General features: G+C 37.6%; 1 protein-coding gene across 16 annotated transcripts in view; it reads right to left on the minus strand.

The window, feature by feature from the left end:
- Positions 1-332: 332 nt before the first annotated feature.
- BAZ2B (bromodomain adjacent to zinc finger domain 2B) overlaps positions 333-22653 on the minus strand; it is a 107719-nt gene continuing 85398 nt past the window's right edge. For 9 of the 16 annotated variants that reach the window (XM_079310906.1, XM_079310902.1, XM_079310903.1 and 6 more), the window contains 14 exons: positions 22107-22181; positions 16782-17025; positions 15101-15163; positions 13746-13890; positions 10523-11178; positions 9728-10004; positions 9422-9577; positions 8806-8966; positions 7589-7899; positions 7067-7202; positions 5197-5343; positions 4253-4515; positions 2977-3120; positions 333-1790 (listed from right to left, as the gene is read on the minus strand). In XM_079310906.1, coding sequence (XP_079167032.1) covers positions 1637-1790; positions 2977-3120; positions 4253-4515; positions 5197-5343; positions 7067-7202; positions 7589-7899; positions 8806-8966; positions 9422-9577; positions 9728-10004; positions 10523-11178; positions 13746-13890; positions 15101-15163; positions 16782-17025; positions 22107-22181 — 2932 coding nt within the window. In that variant the 3' untranslated portion in view covers positions 333-1636. The remainder of the gene's footprint in view (positions 1791-2976; positions 3121-4252; positions 4516-5196; positions 5344-7066; positions 7203-7588; positions 7900-8805; positions 8967-9421; positions 9578-9727; positions 10005-10522; positions 11179-13745; positions 13891-15100; positions 15164-16781; positions 17026-22106; positions 22182-22653) is intronic. The other 7 variants (XM_079310899.1, XM_079310898.1, XM_079310897.1 and 4 more) reach the window with 3 other exon arrangements.

Raw genomic sequence — 22653 nt, forward strand, 5'->3', positions numbered from 1 at the left:
GTGAGAGCAAGGATTATGCTTAATGTCCTTCTGCAGCCAAAAAAAGGGACAAAACCTTACATGGCCAGTGTTTTTCAGAAACATGATCAAACGTGTGCATTTCCATGTCCACAAGGACAGTGATGACCCGGCACACCTTTGTTATTTACAGGCTCTCCGACTTGGCTTGGCAACTCTTCCTTATGAACCACCATTAAAAGCCCAGGAGAATTGGATGCATCATAAAAAGAACTGAATGTTAAATGCAAGACTCCCAAGATATTATCTGAAAAATACCCCAAACCAAAAAACCTGTATACACAGGACCTGAAGTATTAAAATTGCCAAGAAAATCTGGTTTGCAAAACAGTCTTTTATTGTATCCGTGCCACACATACTAGTGAAAAATAACACTCCTAAAAAAGGAAAAGAAAAAGAATGCTACCTTTCCACAACATTTCTTTTAAATAAAACTTCAAGTACTCTTACATTAGTACAAAAAAAAATTCCAATCTATTTGCCCCAACAGGCCACCACAACACACAGTAGATAAAACACAGTGGGTACAAATGTCTTCTTTTGTTATTCTGTGGCAAGGCAAATGGAGGGAAATGTTTCTATGAAAAATACTGTGTGCGTAGGAAATTGTCACAATTTTCTTCCACATGGATACAAATGATTATACTTGAATTTGAGGCCGTGGGGGCTTGAAATTATATAACAAAATAGAAAAATGGAAAACTAATATCCCCTACACCCTGTTTTAAAGGCAGGCACTACCAAGATTAAGGAGACTCCACAGTGTTGGTAGAGGATAATTACTGTACAAGCCATAGAGCTATAATTACCTTAAGACTAAAATAAAATGCTACCATCCTCCTAAGGCATAAACAATAATGTCTGCAAACAATATGTACACATCATACATATTTAAAACAAGACTTAATATAAACAATAATGAACAGTATATACATGTCTCAATTTTTCTTCACTGTCTTGAAATACAATTTAACTACACAAATGATGCAGCAACATATATATAAATGTACTTGTAACTCTACAGTAAAGTTTAATTTTTAGTGCTTTCACAGCACATCAGTGTAAACAGTTTTACTTGGCTTTGTTTTATATTTTAAAACATTCCTTGTTGTATTTTCAACATTTAAAGCAATTTTCTAGTTCTTCCTTTTCACAGAAAACGAAGATTTTGAATGTTGTATAATCATAAATAATTCATAAAATTAAATACATTCACTAAAAAATAAACTACAAAGTAAAAAAAAAAGAAAAATAGATATTTATTGAAAGGGAAAAGAGAACCATTTCCCCAAGTAGAGCTCTGGTGGTTGAATATTCAGTGCGTTTTGATAAATTGCTATTGCACTATAACACCCCTTTCTTTGAAATTCTTTGGGTGTGCTTCCCTGTTCTACCTAGTTTGTTAAAACACACAAACCAATAACCAAGGGGCCATGGTTGCTGTAGGAGTGAAGCCTTTAAAACTAGTATCACAACTCTGTGATATTTTGAAGGAAAAGATTAGTTACGTATGTGCCTTGCACTTCCATGTAAATATAGTTCACATTGCTGGTCTTATCAGTCCTCATTTAATGGAACAAAAATGAAAAGAAAAGAAAAAAAAGGAGTTCTAGTAGCTTCAGCTCACTTTGAAAATCTCTGTCCATTTTTTTTCAAAATATTTCCTCATGTTGTGGCCAGCCCTGCCTATGTCAGAATCATCTTCATTGAAAGTTTCACAATTGTCAAAAACAAGCCTAACATCCAGCGAAAATGCTTCAAGGTTAGGATACCTGAAAGAAGAAAAAAGTGAATGATTTTTGGAACATAGAGAATCAAAGGGGGAAAATATTTCAACTACATGAGAAAATATTTAAGTAAGAATTTAAATCAGAATTTCTAACAAGAAAATGAACATCAGTGAAAGGAAATACTCTCTTGTTACTGTTTTGTTACTTTCCTTTCAAGTTTCATAAGGCAGAATTTCATGTCTGTACTGGAAAACAAACTTTCAGAGAACTAATTCCTACTTCTCTTCAACAACTTTCTAGTTAAAATGCTATGGCCATTTTCCATTTATGCATCTATTCTTGGGCTCAGGGTCCTTTCAGACTCTTGGACACAGCTGAATTTATCTAAATGAGAAACGGGTACAAAAGAAGGCTGCCCAGATAATCCTGTGACGCTGTCTTTGCTAATTCTTTTTATTCTGCACATACCCCTGAATGGCCCAAAGAGTGTTCCAATATTCACAGGAATTGTTAAAAATAAAAAGTTACAAGTCTACTGATATGTGTACATGGGGATATATATTTAGATAATATATATTTAGATAATATTTAGATCTCACATTCATGGGAGAAAAAGCCTGAAGACATTAAAAGGTTCCTTGTGCTACCCATCCTAGTAAAGCTACTGTGTGTGGAGCTGGCAGGCACTGCAGAGGGTCCCTCTTCACAGATCCATTAGAGCACAGGGATGTTAACAAGGAGGGGAGGGACACGGAGGCACCTAGAGTGGTCTTCTCTTCAGAATCTGTGCAGTCTTACTGTAGGACTATAAAACCATTAACCACCATTACAGGAGTGTTACCCACAACAGAGCTGGCAATTCATTCCACAACCACATCATTTACAGGGATTCCACCAGCTTAAACCTGCACAGCTGGTTCTCTCTGACATGCAGGAACACTGAGATGTCTCCATAAAAAAAAGGATGAGGGGGGAAAAAAGCCTTCCTGTTGATTATTTTGGTGCACTTGATTTAGTAGTTTTATTGTTTTTCAGCCAGTTCCACACATCCTCCCACCCAACATACTATTTCACTTGGATATGGCAAAGATAAAAGCTTACAATTTTGATTGTAAAAGTAATCACAGATGTGTCAGAGTAGAACAACAGTTTAGCCAATTTAAAAAATGTATTTCAGTGTTCAAGTATTTTTAAAATGTAAAGTAAAATTTACAATAGGTTTACTTACTGTCCACTACTTAGCTTGTCTCTAATAGTAGAAAAGTCCATAGGTTTTTTAATAACTTTCTTATAACCAGGAACGAGTTTCAAGTTTACAGGAAGTAGGAAAGGCCAGGCATCTTCATGAGTTTCCAATTCTGAGAGAATCATACTGAATAAAATAAGGTTTCAAATCAGTATTTTTAAACTGTTCATACATTCACAGTGTTTTCATTATTACATGAATACCCTATGAACTGCTAAAACATTCCCTTTACCAAAGGAAAGCAGTTTCTTCTGCATGCCTGTGGGAAGTACAGGAGGCAATCTCTCCCGATGAATTACAGCTGTGCTGATTACTGAGCAGTGAAACAGCCCTGCCTGCCCCACGAGGATGGTGTTATAAAAGAGTGGGCTAGGTGGCCACAAGTTACAGCTGTAGCTGGAGCTTGAGACGGAGCGTGCTGGCTGTGCTGTGAGGAGGAAGGGACAGACAAGGTCACAAGATGCTGTGTGATGGACAGACAGGGCAAGGCAGGCGGGAAAGGGACAGCTTGGGGTTAGCCAGTCACATAGAAGGAAGAAGGGATCTTGCAGAGAGGAGAGGAGTCAGAGCTGCCTGTAAGAAAAGGAGTCACTACTGTGGGAAGCTGCCTTGAGGGAAGGAGTCAGAATTGCCTGAGAGAAGTAAGCTGAAAGAAGGCATGAAAAGTTTCCTAATAAAGAGCTGGTGGTGATTCCAGTCTGATTCCATAATTAGCTGAGAGCAATGTACATGGAGTCAGACAACTGAGTAACTAAAATAGCATTAAGTTCTCTCCAGGCAACCTGTGTGATACGAAATTCCGATGATCAACATCCCAAAAGAAAACATGGTCCTGCAGTTTTGACCCTCAACATAAATAATTTGCAAACCAGCTGCCAATAAAGACTTTCCAAGACTGTGACAAGGCTAAACCAAGTCTCTTTTGACTGAGCTGCAATGCTACCACAGCAGATGGTTTGTGTGTGCCCCTTGGGACACCATGGGCATTGGCTTTAGTAGCCTTGAGAAAGGTGTCAGTGGCACTGCTGCTGGGGGTCACTGCTCCCAGTCCTGAGAGAAGCATTCCCCCAGCAGACACACAGGATATGTACATACACACACACAAAATGTACACACAGACACAGGATGTGTGTGTATATATATATATATACACACTTGTCAAAGTACAGCATTCCTGTTCCCCAGAACAGAAGAAAAAGGATGAAGTACTACTTGTTTAAACAAGACTTACCCCTACATTTAGCATCTGATACTTTACCTGCATACAGCCAGGTCCTTGGAGTCTCCATCTCTCTTAGGTTTCTTAATAGCGGTGCAATTTTCTTGCTTTAACTGGCTTACGCAAACATTTTCATCCATCTTTCTTTTTTTAGGGTCTGTTTTTCCTCTTTTTAAGGCAACACTTGTAGTTGCAGAGTCTTCATCCTCTGTTTCTCCTGCTGATTTCCTGCTTCTCTTCTGTTCATTGCTTTTTTTACCTTTTATTTGAAGCTTTTTTATCTTTAGAGTTTGACCACTTGCCTACAATAGAAAGAAATGAAATAAGTAATAGAAATTACAGAAACCTCTGTTATAATTGACAGACAGCAATGAAGATCAGAAACAGAAGCACCAAAACAAATTCAATATTTAATATTAGAGATTATTCTCTTTTTGCTCTTCTCTAAAGGCAAATAAGACTGCAGAAATTCCTGGTACTCATGACCTAGGTTCTCAACTTGTGACAACACAGAACCTGACATTCAAATTAGTAAAACAGTACCTTCTAACAACCAAGTTGGCATAGTTTTAGACAAATATTAGTCCATTACTTAATGACTGATATAAACATACAAAAAAAAAATCACTAAGTTTTTTCTCTGCTTTTTCCTTTAAAACAGATCCTGCGACACTGGTCTGTCAGCACTTAGTGATGAAATTTGAAAGACAAATAATGAATACATTTTAAAACAAATTAAAAATTATGGTTTATAATTAGCCTGAAAATCCTGTACCTACTTACATTAAAGAGCCCACAGTTTATTCTAAACAAAACTGTAGCCTTCACTGCCACTAAAATTAAAGAGAACTACTAATCTCATAATGTAATGGGAGTCCCCCATAAAACATACAGACCACTATTTTCACTGAAAAAAGCAGTGATAGACCTGTAACCCTACCACATACAATAAAGCAGTCCCTTCATCCTGACAGGAGAGTTACCTTTGCTATGCAGGCAGGACAGAACCAGTCCCCATCTGGGATGGTGCTGATCTTGGGTCTGTGGCAGTAGGTGTGACAGCCTTTATCACAACCATCACAAAGAAGCAGCAGTTCCTCATTATCTCCCTTTCGACAAATTTGGCAGTACTGCAATTCATGAAAAATGGGTTTAATTAAATTTTTAAAATTTGAAACCCATAAATGGTACCTAAATTACCTTTCTCCTTCAAACACAAATTCACTCTCAAAAATACTTTGATTTAATTCCATCAGAATCTGCTAATGATCATATCCATGGAAGAATATACCGAGTATGTAAGGAACTAATTTAAAGGCTACATTTGGGGAACATGTTGGAAAAGCAGTTCATTTATTTTAAGACAGGTGTTCCTAGAGCACAAAGAAAGATGTGCACTTTTTATAATTCATTAATGTCTTTGATAAGTAAAGGTATACCTACCAAAACTTCTTGGCCCAAACATACTAGCTAAGAAATCTTCTCTTCATTTATGCTCGTACTGTATACATATGTTTCTATTTAATAAAGAACACTTATACTTTACAAGAGTATTTCCACATCATTATCCAAGGACCACCATGAACAAATTCAGTAAAGCAAAACAAACAATCCCAACATGTCATAAAATTCACACTAACTTAAAAACATCTAAAGGACTGTCAATGTTCTTACATATATTGTGTAATTTTGCTAATCCGTTATTTCTAGACATCTTTTTCAGGAACTTAAACTCCAAATATTTTCACCAAATACATATGTTTACTGGTATCACAAAATACTCTGAGTTGGAAGGGACCTATGCGGGTCATCAAGTCTACCTCTTAAGTGAATGGCCCATCCAGGGACTGAATCCATGACCTTGGCATTACAAGCATCCTGCTCTAACTATCTGCGTTATAATTATATGCAGGAGATATCTAAACCAAATTGAGAGAGATACATTTTTTTCTGAATATAAATTACTTCATCTTGAAATGTTCCAATGCTGTTTCAGGTGCTCCTACCAAATTCATATGCTCTTTGCCCTAAAAATACTGCTTAAAACTAACTGCTATATAAACTCAAAAGTGCAGCCTGACATTATAGCTTTTATTTAAATAATCCTTTAATTGCCCAGATGTAATTAGAATCTGTATAGGACTGACAGAAATTTTAAAATTAGGAAAAGGAGCACAAATGGAAGAATCACTTTTGCCACCCACTACACACCACTTGTCATACTTGATCACATCATAGTCGTTATTGCTGTAGCAGTAACTTTTGTTTTCAGGAATTTGAGGTTCAGAGGTCCATGCAAATTTTGACATATCCCCTTTGCTTTTTTGTATATGCAGTGGACATAGATTGACTTGCTGAGTGCACCAGGAAACAGATATTTCAGCTTGTCTCCTCACACACTTGCCTAATTTCTTCAAGTTGTGAGAACTCTGCATGCAAACAAGCTGCGTATTTGAAGCATCTCAACTTTCTGAAAAATGAAATCCTTAATGCAAGATATATAATGTTGAACCTCCGTAAAGCTTGTGTCACAGGTGAGGTGAGAAAGACTTCATTAGAAAGAGCATATTTTCATCAGATGGACCAAGATGACTTTTAACTCCATGTCATCATCAAAGACTAATTACCATCATAAATAATGTAACCATTTACAAGAGCTTTCTATCTTAGCAAGTTTGGGATGCTGAATTTGGTAAGCAAGGGACAATCTTTTCCATTAGGCTTATGCATCTGTGCACAATGTTCAGTTCAACTGTGTGAGGTTTTACATGAAGCAATAAGAAACGCATTATTCAACTTAAAATGCCTGAAGTTGGAAAATTGAATAGAGCAAAAAACAGTTTAGACACTTACAACTTTCATAATGGATTTTTCCCATGCTATTGATTTCTGTAGCTGCTGAATGCATAAAGCTACCTGGGCAGCACTGCGGGCTTCTGACAATGCCCTTCTCCACACCCTTAGCCCTGGAGCAATATCCTCTTCAGTTCTGCATCAAAATACAGGCAAATTAAGTAGGTCACACCCGTGTTTGCTCATGTTTAAATGTGGGACAATCATTATCACACTGAAAGCCAAGCAATGACAAAACGTACACAGCCAATAAGTATAAGGTTTAAGCAACTAAATTTCATGTAGTGCACAGACTGTGGCTACGTGCCTCGAAGCTTAGTCACAACCAGTTAAATGTAAGATAACCTTGCAAGATTATTAACGAACGTAACAAAAAAAATCTTTACAAAGCACCATGCAAAATAACACGATCCGTAAGGATCACAGACATACAAGAAAGTACATAGATAACAGGCAATAAGAAAATAGGCTCCAATTAGCAAAGAAGCACAATAATTTTTCAAGTTAATCTCAATAACCTACCCGTCACCATCACCACTAATAGATGGTGCAGGAGCAGGGACAGTAACTGTGCCCACATTATCCAGTTTGATCTGAATGGTGGTACTTAAGGGGCTCTTCAGATACCTTCGCTCTATGTTCCGCTCCAAGTCAGTGAGCCTGGTTACAGCTATATCTAGAGGGTTGTCACTCCTCCGCTCTAGAGAGCTGGCATTGCCTTCTCCGCCTCCAGCACAATCCCCATCGTGCTTCTTGGGCAATCTAGTAATTGACTTATGTTCACGATATACCAAGTCGTCTCTCTCTGATGCAGGTTCAGGACACAGCCAACCCTATGTCAATAGAAAGGTTTGGGCATTTATTGGTTGCTGTTAACTCAGTGCGTAAACACAGGAACTGTTTCATGGAATCAAACTAAGTAATTGACGCGCTGTTTCCAGTAGATCTTGGTTACTTGTAATCCATCTGTAGAGACATTTTCCAAAATATCCAGAGAACTAAAATAATTAATCAAGAAATAGAAGCATTACCGAACTTTCTGAAGGGACCTTTCTGCAACAGTCTGCATTCTTATCCCCTTGTCAAGTATCCTGTTCTATTGATTGAAACATCGCAACAGGTCTACCTGTTCAGTAGGCTCAGCAGGCAGTATCAGGACACAGGAAAGTAACATCCATCTCATGCCAAAAACTAGATCCCAAACACTGCACCCACACTATAACCAAACGCATGCAATTTGTTAACCTTACACCCACCCTGGAAAAATTCCAAAATCCAGAGAATTCTTAACTATCACACCCATAACCATCACATGTTCTCCATGGCTCTACAATACTCATGCAAATTATTCTGATGCACTTGTAGGTATTTGTGAAAGCGTTAACAGCAACAATCACACAAACCAGGCAGAACTGTGGCAAACCCCCTGACAGTGAGGCACTCTATGTGAAATACAGTCTTTGCATTAGGTTATGCATTAAGGTTAACAACACGTACACAGAACTGCACTGTAGGAGAACACTGTCCAGGAACTGCCATTCTGAGCATCTTCAGCTGAGGACTGAACTGCAATAAAATGTTCCAAACACGAACCTCCATGATACTGCACAATGTGCTTGTTTCATTTGTAGGCAATTAGGATGGAATAACAAGGCACTTACCAATACACAAAGACTGCTATTTGCTTTAAATTCTTACCACTTATTTTAAAGAGACATTTTACTGAAAGTTGGTTTTACCTTAACTTGTAAACTAGCTGAGGCAACTCTCCTCTCTAGATCTTCCACCTGCTGAAGAATAGCAAGATCCATCTCCATAGCTTGTTCTTCTACTGACCAGTTTTCCACAACATCCCGAGTTACCTGGTTATCTTCATTTTCATTGATATCAATAATTGCAACTGTATTTGAGAATCACATTTTTATTATTTTAATTAGCATTACAACTGCACTGGTAAGTTCAAGATGATTTATCCATTACTCCAGTCAAATGCTGAAGAACTGTTGTAGAATTATACTATTCTTAAAATACCCATTATGGACAACCAATTCTGTATGCTTTCAAACTTGCAATTTAAAGACAGGAAGGGGAAGGAAAGTCCAAGTGTCACAGAAATTGAAAGAGCTTCAGAAGGTTACCAGAGCTTAAGAAGGTTACTTATACCACTGGAACTATTTAGATTAAATGGCATTTCTCTAATCCAGTAACTTTCCAGAACAAGGCTGGTGAAAAGGCAACTACAGACAAGGAGACCTTTACCTTTTTTCTCCAACCATTACTTTAACTCTCCTGCTAAACTTATCCCAAAGAGCTCCATGCCAGTTGTCATGTGTAACATAAATATCAACTACATACCATCCTTGTTCTTGATGCAGGCCAGAGTGATATAATCCATGTGTTTCTGTATTTGCTTTTGTAAGGCCTTTTCTCTTATTCCCCTGAGATGCAGCACTTTAAGCAAAGATTTTAGGTCCTCTGGATCAGTAATCCTCCACCACCCATACTGCATTTCTAAATCAAGACAAGCATATAAACACTTTGCAGGTGATTTTATGTGATCACACATGATCAGATTAGAAAATCAACAGGCAAATTATTAAAAAATTGTAACATGATAGAGGCACTGCAGAAATTATCATCTTAATGTTGTATTACACTTACCTTCTGGTATAGGCTTTGGGTTAGGATAATCTACAGGCTTGGCTACTTCAGCTGCTGTAGAAGGGGTTGAAGATATTCTTTCAGCTTGTAGTGCTGGTGATTCACTTTTACTTGCAGGAACACTAGATGCCAAGAACGAGTTACCATTCACTTCTGATAACCCCAGCCCTGATCCAAGAGCAGGTAAAGGAGATGGAAATGGAACATTTGAAGTAAGAACTCCTGTAGGCCATCCACAAAACTGAAGTCCCATTATAGGTAGTCCTGTCTTCATCTGCTACAGAGCACAACTACCATTACTATAACCAAGAAACCTGAATTATGATTAGGATGCTATTTGTCAAACAATAATCAGAACACAAAGAAAGCCTTTACTCAGTACATCAATCAGCTTCAGAAAAACGAATACAATACTGCCATGTAATATTTCTTATTAGGGCCTGGTTAACAGTAAAAGAGAATAGCTTCTAAAGGTAGAGTTTGGTGTGTTACACTTCCAAAAACTAGTTTGTTTTTACATGCTTTTCATTTAATACCAGTAGCCAAAATCCTAAAAGCCAAATTATTTTCTGAAATACGCGCACAAAATATCATACATTGGCTTACTTGAAACATCATAACCTAATATTATAAAACTTCCGCATTTATTTACTAACATATAGAAACAGAAAAAAAAAAAATAAAAAAAGAAGTGCAGATATCATGATTGCAGTTCTGTGAAATAATTTGTATAAACAGACATTTTGCCCAAATAAGCTCTGCAAATTCAAGCCATTCACAAACTAATGTATTTACCTGCAGCGGTGACAATGCAAAAGGACTTAATGCCAAGGGACTCTGTGCAGAGGTTGAGCCCACAAGAGGAGATGGAACAGGTGAGGGTGACTTTGATGGTGGTGACTGAGGAGTGAGTGGAGCTGCAGCAGCTGCTGTGTCCACGCGGGTCACCGAGGTGTCATCACAGGGCACCCGTGGCAACAGGCTGAACCACTGCCTGCTCTTCTCACTGAGAGACTTCAATAACTGATCATTTGCCATTAGTGGAGAACTGTAAAACTTTCCTGTCCCACTGGCATTAGGACTGAAAAGATTAGAATCAGACTTCTCGATGGAGCTTTGTGATGCAGGGGCTTGCAGACTGCAGAGAGAGTTTTTTGAGTTACTTGGGTACGATAATGTGCAGCCATTTGCTGCACTGCCATTAGGTTTTGGGGACATAATGTCAGACTCAGGTGGCATTTTTGCTACCTCTAACAGTTTGCTTAATTTTGAAAATGACCCAGGCTTTTGTAAAAACAGGTTAGTGCTGTCCTTTTCTTTCAGATTTTCCTTTTGCTCACAGTGACTTGTAGCTAAGCAATGTACTTTTTCTTCTGTTTCAAATTCTTCTTTGATATGCATACTTTCTTCCTTTTTTAACTTCTCTTTTTCTTTTGCAATTTCTTCTACACCTAAAAAGAAGCACAGATTACCTGTAACAAAAGTTACAAAGTTTTTATAATCATAGTTTGAATTAAAACTTACTTAATTTTTGGCTTAACATGTGTTAAGATTCCCATGTCTTTGCTATTGGTGCTGTTGTTAATGAAATCCTTTTTCACTTTGCAGCACACTTTGCAGAGGAAACAAGTTTCTAGGCCTACAGACTTAAACACTACTGAACACTCTAGGAAAAACCACCTCAACATAGCTAACATGGTACTGGATTCATACATCTGAAGCAGTTTGCCAGTGCAAATCTTTGAAAGGGACGAATTTTTGCCAACTTTGTTTTTGCAGGACTCTGCATGCCTCATTGAGAAGCCCCTCTGGTGATATCAATGGAGTGCAATGTTTACAGTCCTAAGTTTATTTCTGCAACTGATTGTTTCATTAAACACACAGCCAACTACAGAGCCAAACTAAACAAAATGTTTACTGTTACAAAATCAAATATTCCCCAAATACTGAAATAACATTAAACCTTCTACTTCTTTCCAAAAAAATCACTGACGACTTTGACTGTGCAACAATATCAACAGTCTGTGAAGTTTAATACTCTTTCAAGAGCTACCCAACATGACTGGAACTCTCCATACACTAAGCAGACAGCTAATGCCTAAGAAATGGAAAGTACAGCAAGCAGAAGCTGATTAAAAAAAACAAGTTTCTTCAAACTTATGAGGTGAAAAAGATCTGAAGATCTAACTTTAATGAAAGGAAAACTTTTTCTCTTCTTTGCACTGTTGGTCTGTCTTAACCATTTCTCTTCTACCTTTATACTGACTGCCAACTCAGACAAAAAGTCTTTAGAAGTATAAAATGCTTTTATATAGAGAACTGTTAGCACAAGGGAAAGGAGGTAGAAAATCCAACTCCTTATTTTATGTTAATCAGATACTACAGTCACAAATAAACACATGGCTTACAGTTCATGGCAGGCACATCTACCAGTATTTACCTGCTCCTTAAAAACTGTAATTTCTACAAAGAAAACTACATTCCCTTCTATTAAAACCTCAAAATGTGTTAACAGTTATGATCTGTATCAAGATATAAACAATTTAAGTACCAGCATAAGGATGTAAATGGCTACAAAAATGGGACAGAGAAGAATTGTTTAAATTGACAGATCATTCAAGACTTTATGTCTCCTATTTCCAAGAGTTAAAATCAGGCAATTAGAAATAGATAAACTGTGTAATTTACATAAAGAGGGCAAGCTAAAAGCTGAGGGGAAGAGGAGGTAGGTGAGAATTTAAGAACACATGTGTTTTCCTTTCCAGGGAGATTAAACTTTCATTAAGACAACATTTAAAAAAAAATCAAGAAGTTTGCCCTACAGCTCTTGGGTACAACTTATGTATGGGCTAGTTTGTTTGGGGTTTTTTACTATTTTAAGACAGGTAAGTGTATGTTAATTATCTTTGTTTACCATTTCCAAAGCGTCTGGGGATTCATCTAGTAAAAATATAATGAAATACAGCAAAACAAAGAAATGCAAACAGCACATTCTGCGTGCAGCTACTTGAACAAAACCATTCCTCACATTGAGTACAAGTTAATGTGGAGCAGGAAACAGAGAGGAATGTCCTTTTTATGCTATCCAGTTTATAAAGATAATTTGATGATCAAGATTACAATTAGGGGAAGTCCTATGGCTTATTTTTGGACCCCAAATCAGGCTCAAATTTCCTACTATGCCGTACTGTTACAGTTAAACAGCTCTCTAGAATGATGCAATTCTCATGAGATCATACAATTCTGATGTGCATCAGATTTTTTTCTTATTATTTTGTGAGGAAAACAATGTGACAGAAATGAGGTTTTGGTTCATCTATGTGAAAATTAGAAAGGATTTTCTGTGGCCAAAATAAAGGTTTCGGTTTAAAAATTCTAATACCAATAAAAAAGTGATTAACACATAATTTCTGCATCTCCCAAATTAAAAATGTGTGAAAAAATCAACCACAGTTAATATACAACTGTCATAACCCAAAATTACGTTTTAGTAAAATGATTTCAGCAATTGCTGGTTAAAGAAAGATCAATTGGTAAAATACAGACACTAAATCGTGTGGTTGATTTGAAAACAAGGTACTTCACTGCATGAAAGTAATAATCATATTTTTGCAGACATCATATCTTCATGCACAGAATAGTCTATGCATCTGCAGAAAATCTGAGGATGAAATTTTTCTTCTGCATTCTATGGTCTTCCTAATTTTCACACACAGAGGTTACTGCCACAGGGAAAGGTGAAATAGTTAAGAAAGAGTCAAAAAACTTTGCAGGTAGGTAAAAGCATATATGTAGAAGTATAACAACTGAAAACTTCCAAAATACTAATCCTCATTTTGAAAGGCATTACCTGATCTTTCAGAACCAGAAAGAGACACCAGAAAGCCCCTGAGCGGAGAACAATACTGACAGCAGCCTGAGGGTGAAGAGCCTGCTGCACAAAGCCAGCGCCTGTGAGACAGGCAGCATGTCTTGGCCTGGTGTGTCTCTGTGTGCCACCACCCCTTTAGGCTCTTACCTTCACCACTTTCCATGCCTTCCACAAAAATCCCACCACACTGGGGCAGGATCCAGTACCGGCGCCTGTAGCGGTCCTGGCCAAACATCATTGAGCGCAAACAGTGCGAAGCTTCAAATAACTTCTTCCTGTATTGGCTTTGTTGCTATTTTAAAAACGGAGAGCATTATAAACCAGTGGGGGAAAAATAATCTCATTATTACAGAAAACATCTGGCTGCCAGACTGAACAGAAGTTCAAGGGTCAGAGAAGGAGGCCCTCTCAGAGATCACAGTGTATCTGTGTTGAGATATTCTACTCACAATTGCTGCCTTGCTGATTTTACTTACAAAGCTTCCTTAACAAAAAAAAAATTAATTAAAGCACTCCCTGGGCTCAGCCTAGGTTTATCAGTTTTCCTCTAAAAACACACGGCAATTGCACACCTTGTCTTTTTATCCTTGACTCTCAAAAAGCAGTGGATCAAAGAAAGATTTCATTGCACAAGAACAGCAGAAATCCTAACAATTATACAGCATCAGGAAATGGTAAACAGAGCCCTGAAGACAGATGATAGTACAACTGCTGATGGGAGACTAGTGAGATATTTAACTGTTCATAAAAGAATGACAACAATACACAAAAACAAACTCTGTCTTTGAACATAACACAGCACTTTGAGGGGGCCAACAAGAACATCAGTTTGTTTATTCAGTTCTTGTTCTGCTAAATTGACACTGCTGGGAGTCAGGTGGAATCCTGGACTGCTAATTTACTGCAATTTAGAAGATAAGAGAAACCAACACACAAAAAGCCTTAGATGGCAATTTTTCTAATAGGAACATGGGCCATGAGTACCCCTAGTTACAGCATTATATCTTTCTCATTTACATTTGTCTTCCTATTTGATTGCTGCTTCTTTCAAAATGTGAAGCCCAGACTGCTCTGCATTGGCTTGGGGCACAACTGCAGAAATCAGGATGGAAAGGAGGGAGAGGCATGAGAACCACAATGCATTGTGTAACTGAAGCCATTGCTTCTCATGCAAAATGTGTCAGCACCCCTAAGATCAACAAACAGGGATATATGAAGTAGATCTGGATAAAAATTACATTACTTTTTATTCTCCAAAGTGCAAATATATTATCAACTATTACAATTAACTGTCTTTTGAGTGACCTCCACTTAGTGCCACCAGACTGAACTCACGGTTCAGGTGTCATGCATCAGAGCATCATTCATACTTTCACAAAACAAGAGTAGATACTGACTGCAATTTATATTAAGTTGGAGCACTGAAAATGATGCTTAATATACTAACTCATGACATCCAGTGATCACATTTGTAGTAGAAAAAAAGAGTAATGATCTCTCACCTTTGTCAGTTTTTCAATCTGCTTCTCTAGTTCTTCAACACTTGCTGTCTGGTCCCCATCATCCTATAACCAGCAAATTTATTTCATAAATTCATAGATAAAATCATATGATTATGTCTTATCATTACTACAGGAAAAAGATGTAACAGAAAATGAGAGAAAAATACTAAAGAGGAAAAAAATAGTTCAAATTATGCGCTTGTGCAATATATTTCACCAACAACAGCATAATTGAAAAGCAGATGCACCTTGAATCTTTTCAAACCACCCCAGATGTGGACAAAGGAGAAAGCTTATGTTTGCTAAAAACTGGAAGTTACTCGGTGCACAACACAACACTGCAGAATTTCATCTTAGTTTCTATGAAGCTTTTTAGATAGTGAAAATAATTTTAAGTGTTTCTCATGCATGAAATAATGCCATCTCCTAAAATCCTATCAGTAAGTCTTTGATCAGTCCACACTTGCACTTTATTTCAATGTCTACATAAAACTGTAGAGCCACTTTCAATTATAACTCTGCTATAAAAGTTACAGCATCAATCCTGCTAATTTTTGAAGAAGAATGCACTCATTGAGTCTGTGGTTGCCACCTTCTTTCCTGTTTAAAAATGACAGTCTTTTCCATGACAAGAGTTTCAATTTAGTTGAAGAAAATCTTTGGAGATAACAGTAAGTTCCCAAAAGTATATGGCCAAAATCATCTACACTGTAAGATACAAGTCTTGTATTTCTTGGCACTGTAAAAGTGTACCAGAGGAAAGCCTTCTGAAATACCACATCGAATACAAATGCAATGGAACTTCTCGCAGATCAGAAAATTAATTTCTGAACAGTAACTGGAATTTTGTCTATGAAACGCCCAGTGCACCAACACAGGAGATTGTACAAGAAGGAAAAGGACTAAGGGATGGACTTGAAATTATACATTATATATATAATGTAATATATATAAATATTACTCTTTTTTAATTTTGAACTATTTTAAAGAATTTTGGGCCATCCTCTAAGATATTCTCTTAAATTCATACAAATTCTAATACTTAAAATAAAGCCAGAATAACAGCACAAAGGGCTATTCCTACTCTAGAAATTAGCTGGGTTTCTAATTAAGGGTGCATGCAAAGATCTGAGTTCACATAAGTTGGATACATGCATTGTTCAAGTAGTCTTAAAAACCTTTGAATCTTGCATGGATGGATAATTTTTTGTTTGCCAGAAAACACCCAGTGCAACACCAAGTGCTTTGAAACGTAGTCTTTTCTATTGCTTATGCCTTGTATCAAGTTCCATCCTGTGCATTTTCATGAAAAATCAGCTCAACAAGGTAAAAATCTCAGTGATACTTCCTGTGTTGTATCTAACACTGACGAACAAAATTTATCATCTTGTGATCAAATACAGTCAGGCACTAACTACCTGGGGGAAGCTGTGGAAAAAATACACAGGAAGATTACTCAAGCTTCACAACAGAGAATGTTAAATGTAACTTTATTGTTCTGGTTTTTAGTTAACAAAATAAAAAAAACTAATAAAAATGTTAAAACCTTGAAGGTAAGTTATTCTTCCCTCCTTTTTCTGGCAATGTTTTGGGGAAATAGTGCCATGTTACAGAAAAACAGAAGGAAAATAAGTTTTAGCTTATTCGGAAATAACATTTTACTACGCTGACAATTCCCTACCTCGTCCTCACAAACTTCAGCCTTCTTTCCTTTTTTATCATCTTTGTCCTCTTCATCCTCCTCATCCTCCTCTGCCTGGTCATCGCTGTCGTCATCGTCGTCGTCGTCGTCGTCGCTGTCGCCTCCCTTCCGCCGGCGCTTGCGGCCGGGCGCGGGCGTCTCCAAGGAATGCGGCTCCTCGCCGCCCTCCCCGCTGCCCGCAGCATCTCTTTTACCCGTTTTCTTGGCATGAATGATTCTAAGCCTTGGGACACATGAGAAAGGGTGAAATGATGGATTATGCCTGTAGAATAAACATACCTCTGTTCCTATGAGACTGAAAGAAAATCATGCATTTCAGATTTAAATTGGAGCTTCTGATCTATCACGATACTGTGTTTTCTCAGTACTTATTGTAATTAGTCAACAAGAAAAACTGAGGTCATAAAACCCTCACAACTCGTGGTTCCGTTCTGAATAGACTTTGTTTCTCCCAGGTCAATTTTACTGTGCAACTGTTCAGAAGAAATGAAACACAGGAGAGATTTTGAGAAGCCGGGAAAGACGATATAGAAGAAAGAACCATTTCAACTTCTTTTATTTAATGCATTTAAGAACATGATGACGAAATACCTGTGTCTGAGCCAGGGAGGAAAAGGCAAAAATCCTCACTTGCAAGTATGAAATGATACACATTGCATGGCAACTGCAAGGTTGGTTTATTATTTTTTTTTTTCTTTTTCAGATTTTTAAGAACTTTAAATATTATTTCACTTTCGTCTTTTAGCTGAACTTTTCCTTCTAAGATATACTTTTTTCTGGGGAATTTAGTTACCTCAACTACTAAAGATCACTCAAACTTGTCATTTTTCCTTTTATGAAAGAAAAGGGAAACTTACATACCAGTTATTATGGTTGTAGTAGACCTCCTTCTTCTATAAAACCCCTATAAGACAAGATTCCACACAGCAAAAATTACAGTTCCACCTATCAGGGAGCTTGCAGGCAAACATGCTGAACCACAGGAGGTGCAAATAGCCAGGCTGAACCAGTCACTTATCACGCAGACCAAAAACGCAACTGACTTAGAAGAAATTCATAAACGTGTAGAAAAGACAAAGATTTTGTAAGAGATGACTGAAGAAGGTAGGATGGGAAAAGCAGAACGGTAACGACAAACACAATTACCAGGACGTAATTTTTCCTTGTCGTACTCCTCTCTCTTCCCATCCTACAGAACAATATTCCATACAGCAAGTGGCTACAAGTGCAATGAGTGCTGTCCAAGTACTGGCTCCAGGGAATACTGACACATGGACCAGCCTTCTAAAACGCTGCTAGCCAGAGCCAGCTCTCAACAGCTGAAGGTGTCACTGTTCAACATAGCATGTTTTTTAGAAAAAGACTGTTAGCCAAGAAATCATCAAGGGGACTCAAAAACTGCTGGGCTTTGGTTTTTTGGTGCGGTTTTGTTGTTGCTGTTTTGGGTTGGGCTTTCATGCACCAGTTAATCCACTGGAGAATTTATAAAGTTTTACGCATTTATTTTTCCCATATCAAGTGGATGTTTACCTGTTTTAGTGATTTAAAGTATCTTCACAAAAAAATAAAAAATCTCAAGCCTTTCAGTGACTTTGGAAGCAAGTAACACTTTGAGGTATGGTGCAAAAACCCTCAGTCTCACTGAGCATCAATACCACTCAAGCTATTGATCAAGTTTTTCAGAAAATGAGTTTCCTTTTTACAAGGATAACTTCAATCCTCTTCATGTGGACTGAAAATTCCTGCCAATACACAGGAAGTAACTACAAAATCACTAGTCAATGATTGGATTGACTGCCTCAGCGCTGGACGATTTTAGAGACCATTTACATACACTAAGATCATCTTGAAGACAATTCAGTAATAAAGCTGACAAGTGAATGTTCGATGACCTGCAAATACATCTTTCATATGCCTAAAGGGAATCAGAAGAAACAAAAAAGGCTACTTTTGCTGAAAGCAAAAATAAAGATGCAATGTTGTCAAGCACTAAAGGAAGCTTGCACCATATTCTGCAAGTTATCAAGCATGCAAATGAAGCAAAGATGCTCTCCTTTGAACAAAGATGTTCTCCTTCACAGGCAGAAGGCAGCAGCAGTCCCTACTCAAAGTAGCACAGAGGCAGAAACCAATGCCAGCATAACTTTAAAAATATTCAAGAAGCATCATAATTTTTCTGTTGCTACCTAACACATGTGGCTCACTGAGAGAAGAAAACAGTCATTTAGGAAACTGTTCTTTCTCACTTTCAGGTATGGACCAAGCCTGCATCTGCAGCTGCTGAGAGAATTATAAAGTCTACTGGACTATAAAATAAGTGGCCCATCAGAGAACCAAATGATTGACTTTTAAGCCTGCTCTAATCTGATCTACAATGCTTACTAGATCACAGAAGGAAAATTCACTTTCTGACTTAGTTTTCATGCCTTCCATGTAATTTTTGCATGTAAGGTAGTACCAAAACAAAGAAATTCTGAACATCATACTTTCAATATACTTCTAATATACCTCACCTTGCATCTCAAAAAATGAAAGTTTGACAAATCACCATTAGCATCTTCTAACCAAACACTGTGTGTAATTTCTCCCCTTAGTGACGCTGCTTTTGTTATACCATCATCACTTAGAGTTGAAATGGTTTCATTCAACAGAAATTAACTTATACTTACAGAGCATACCATAAAAACTTAACTTACAGAGTATACCATAGCACTGGCATGTTAAAAGAACACTGTTGCAGTGAAAAACTTGTTTCAAGTCCCGTAAAAAATTGAATTATTACCTAATTCTTTAAGAGGTTGTATTTCGTATTTATATTCCGTTTTTTGTTGATCTGGCTACAAGAGATGCCAAAGAGAAGACATGCAATGGAAAAGGAGATGCTGAGACTTGGAATACATAGTTTTTAAAAAAAAAAATAAATCACAGAATCATCTCAGGTGAGACTCTGACCACAGCTGTCACACAAAAAGCACAAAGAAAGATGACTTGATGATCATACAAGATATGTGTCTTTAAGAGATTAGTAGCAAGATTCACATGGAAATGTGATAGAGAGGAATTAGATGCAACTCTCACTGACCACCAGCTAAGCAGAAACAGTCCAGGCAGTTCAGAACACAATTCCCAACCACCTACATTACACTTATTAAGAACCTTGAGGGAAGGAGGTGAAAAGGAGGGAAGAGCAGGGAAAGGGGTGAGAGGGAAAGCATCCCTGAGAACAAAATACAGTGGCTCAGTCGTCCAGCCTGGGATTTTACTGTTGCTTATCAACTCTCAAGTACAGCCTTCTGCATTTGTTTTTGCCCTCCTCCCCAGCTGAGAAGCTTATGACATTAGAAAGTGAGCACATAAGCACAAAAAAAAAATCCTTCATCAAACACATGTGAAGCAGAAAGCATCTTTTCTCATCCTCCTTGGACATACTTGCAGCCAGCCTGGACACAGTGGTTTAAAGATTAACAACAACAAACACTGGCTAAGCAGGCTGAGATGAAATAAATCCGTCCTCAGCCTCTGTTAATCATCCCCTACACACTTCCCATGGGGGAAAGGCAGTGAAAAGAAGTCACAGCTGCTGATCACATAGCAAGTACTCCGCTGAACAGCTATTCCATGGAAAACTGTTCAGGACTGGGATGCTTAAAAATTAGACCAAGATGTGAACGAATGGTAAAGAGAACATGTAAGAATTAATTGTGGAAGCAGAAAAAAGAAGACTGAAGTGTACAGATTTCTTTTCCGAGAAGTCCCAGAACAATTGTAAGGGTGCATGGAAAACACAGCTGACACAATAAAGAAGAAAATATTATTTAAAATTGATTGAAGAAGGTTCTTCTAGAACCTTCTTGGAATTCATCAGAAAAAGTGAAAAATTCAAAAATTTTGAATCAAAGATTGAGAGAGATGAATCAAGCCCAGTGAATTCAAAGAAGCAGAAGAGCAACATTTCTGAACTCTGCTGCAATACTTGCACTCAAAAATACAGAGAGCACAACTGGAACCTAAAACCCACACCTGAGGGGAAAAAAACTAAGAAAGAGAGAAACGATTGTAGCAAGGAGAAGGAGCTTGGGATTTCAGAGTGTGATGCTCACCAGACAGGGAATGAGAGATTTTAAGGAAAAGGGAAGGTCCTACATCTACAGGTACTTACAGTTTGATGGAGGCAGAGAAAGACTAAGCAGGTCCCAAGAAGACAAGGACAGGGAACGGTCCCATTTCACTAAGGGTAAATTGGCTACAGAACTAGCTGGCTATCAGAACTACAAAAACACTTCTTAAACTATATCCCATAGAGAGGATACAGATGAAGACAGGAAAAAGGTATCTGGTTTATCCTCAAGGTTAAAATACATCAACTGTGCAGACTTGGATTTGCAGTATTAGTAGAGAATTTCTTTTTATTGGTCTAATTTTTCTACCTCCCTCTTGTCCTTCTTCTTCACTTCTTTCCTTCTTTCTTCTGAGATACGTTAAAGGGAAAAAAAATGGAGACATGAGATTAGAAACAAAAGTACCTAAAGCAAGAACTAAGAAAGGATTTACCATTCCTAGCAAGAGGTAAAGATGACAAAGAAAAAAAAAAGCAGTCTGGCTATGCATTTTTACCCCCTGTGATTCATGAACTTTATGCCGTCCAGCTTCCTGACAGTTGGAGTCAGTATGGTTGCTGTATGGAATTTTGTCTTGTAGGATGGGAGAACAGTGAATATGAAACTGACAACCCTTAAGAAGTTCCAATTTTACCTTAAACAGAAATGTAAAAAATATGAAAAACAACTCAAAGCTTGCATTCTACATACGATCCCTAGCTATAGGGAACAACATGACATTGACAGATGAGAAACACTAAGATAACATAAATCAGCAAAATTCCATTGGCAATTGTTGTATGAAAAGCACCTTGTCTTAAAATGCCTTTCAGAATGAGCATCGGGAATTATGGTAACTCCAAATAAACTTTGATTATGTCAATAGCAATTTTATGGCTCCTTTAATATTTCAACTAAAAAGTTTTTCATTTCTTCCAAGGAATACAAAATTAGACTTGACTTTGCTCCAACACTGAGCGACACTAATCCTCTGAACCTCATGCATCTTTAAAAGACTGTCAAAGACTGGTGTTGCAATATTCTAAATCCATATCTGTCTTAATTAAGCAGTTCTATTACAAATTTCTTGGTAAACCTGTAACTTCAACAGCTGATTTTGTGCTTAAAACCAATTGCCTACATAGCAGTGCATATGAACAAAGGCAAAAAAGCAAAATATTGTAATATTTAAGGAAATGAAACTTACTTCCGAAGTTTGCCTTCAACCATCCATTTATCTCTCCTTAAGTTTGACATATAATCAATGTTTTTATCAATTTCACTGTCAAAGATGAAAATAATCCATTAACTGTGAACTTACGTATCTTTTTTTCTGACAGACATTTACATATAGACACTTTTCCTTCAAACAATTGTCTTGGAAGAATCATTAACATTCAAAATAAATCACTTTAAAGCTAGGAAACCCCAATACTAGGAATGTCAGTGTAGCACACTGCTCTACCTATGTCAGTCTTTATCCCCAGTATCGCCTCGGCTTTCTTACCACAAGCAGCATGGCATTCAGCCTTTCATAGTTCTATTCAGGATCAAGCCTCCAAATGTCTTTGCCACAAAGCATGTAGCCCTGTGCTGAGAAAACAGTTACCACTGATCCACCTGAGGTATTCTGCCTAGGATCCTCGAGATCTACAATCCACCATCCACCTTCCACTGCAGAAACTGAAGGACCGAGCAAAGGGCTTTGGTGCAGTCCCCGTGCGCTGCTTCTGTGACACCTCGGCCTCAACAGT

The sequence above is a fragment of the Erithacus rubecula genome (assembly GCF_903797595.1).
Source record: "Erithacus rubecula genome assembly, chromosome: 8".
Classification (NCBI taxonomy): domain Eukaryota; kingdom Metazoa; phylum Chordata; class Aves; order Passeriformes; family Muscicapidae; genus Erithacus; species Erithacus rubecula.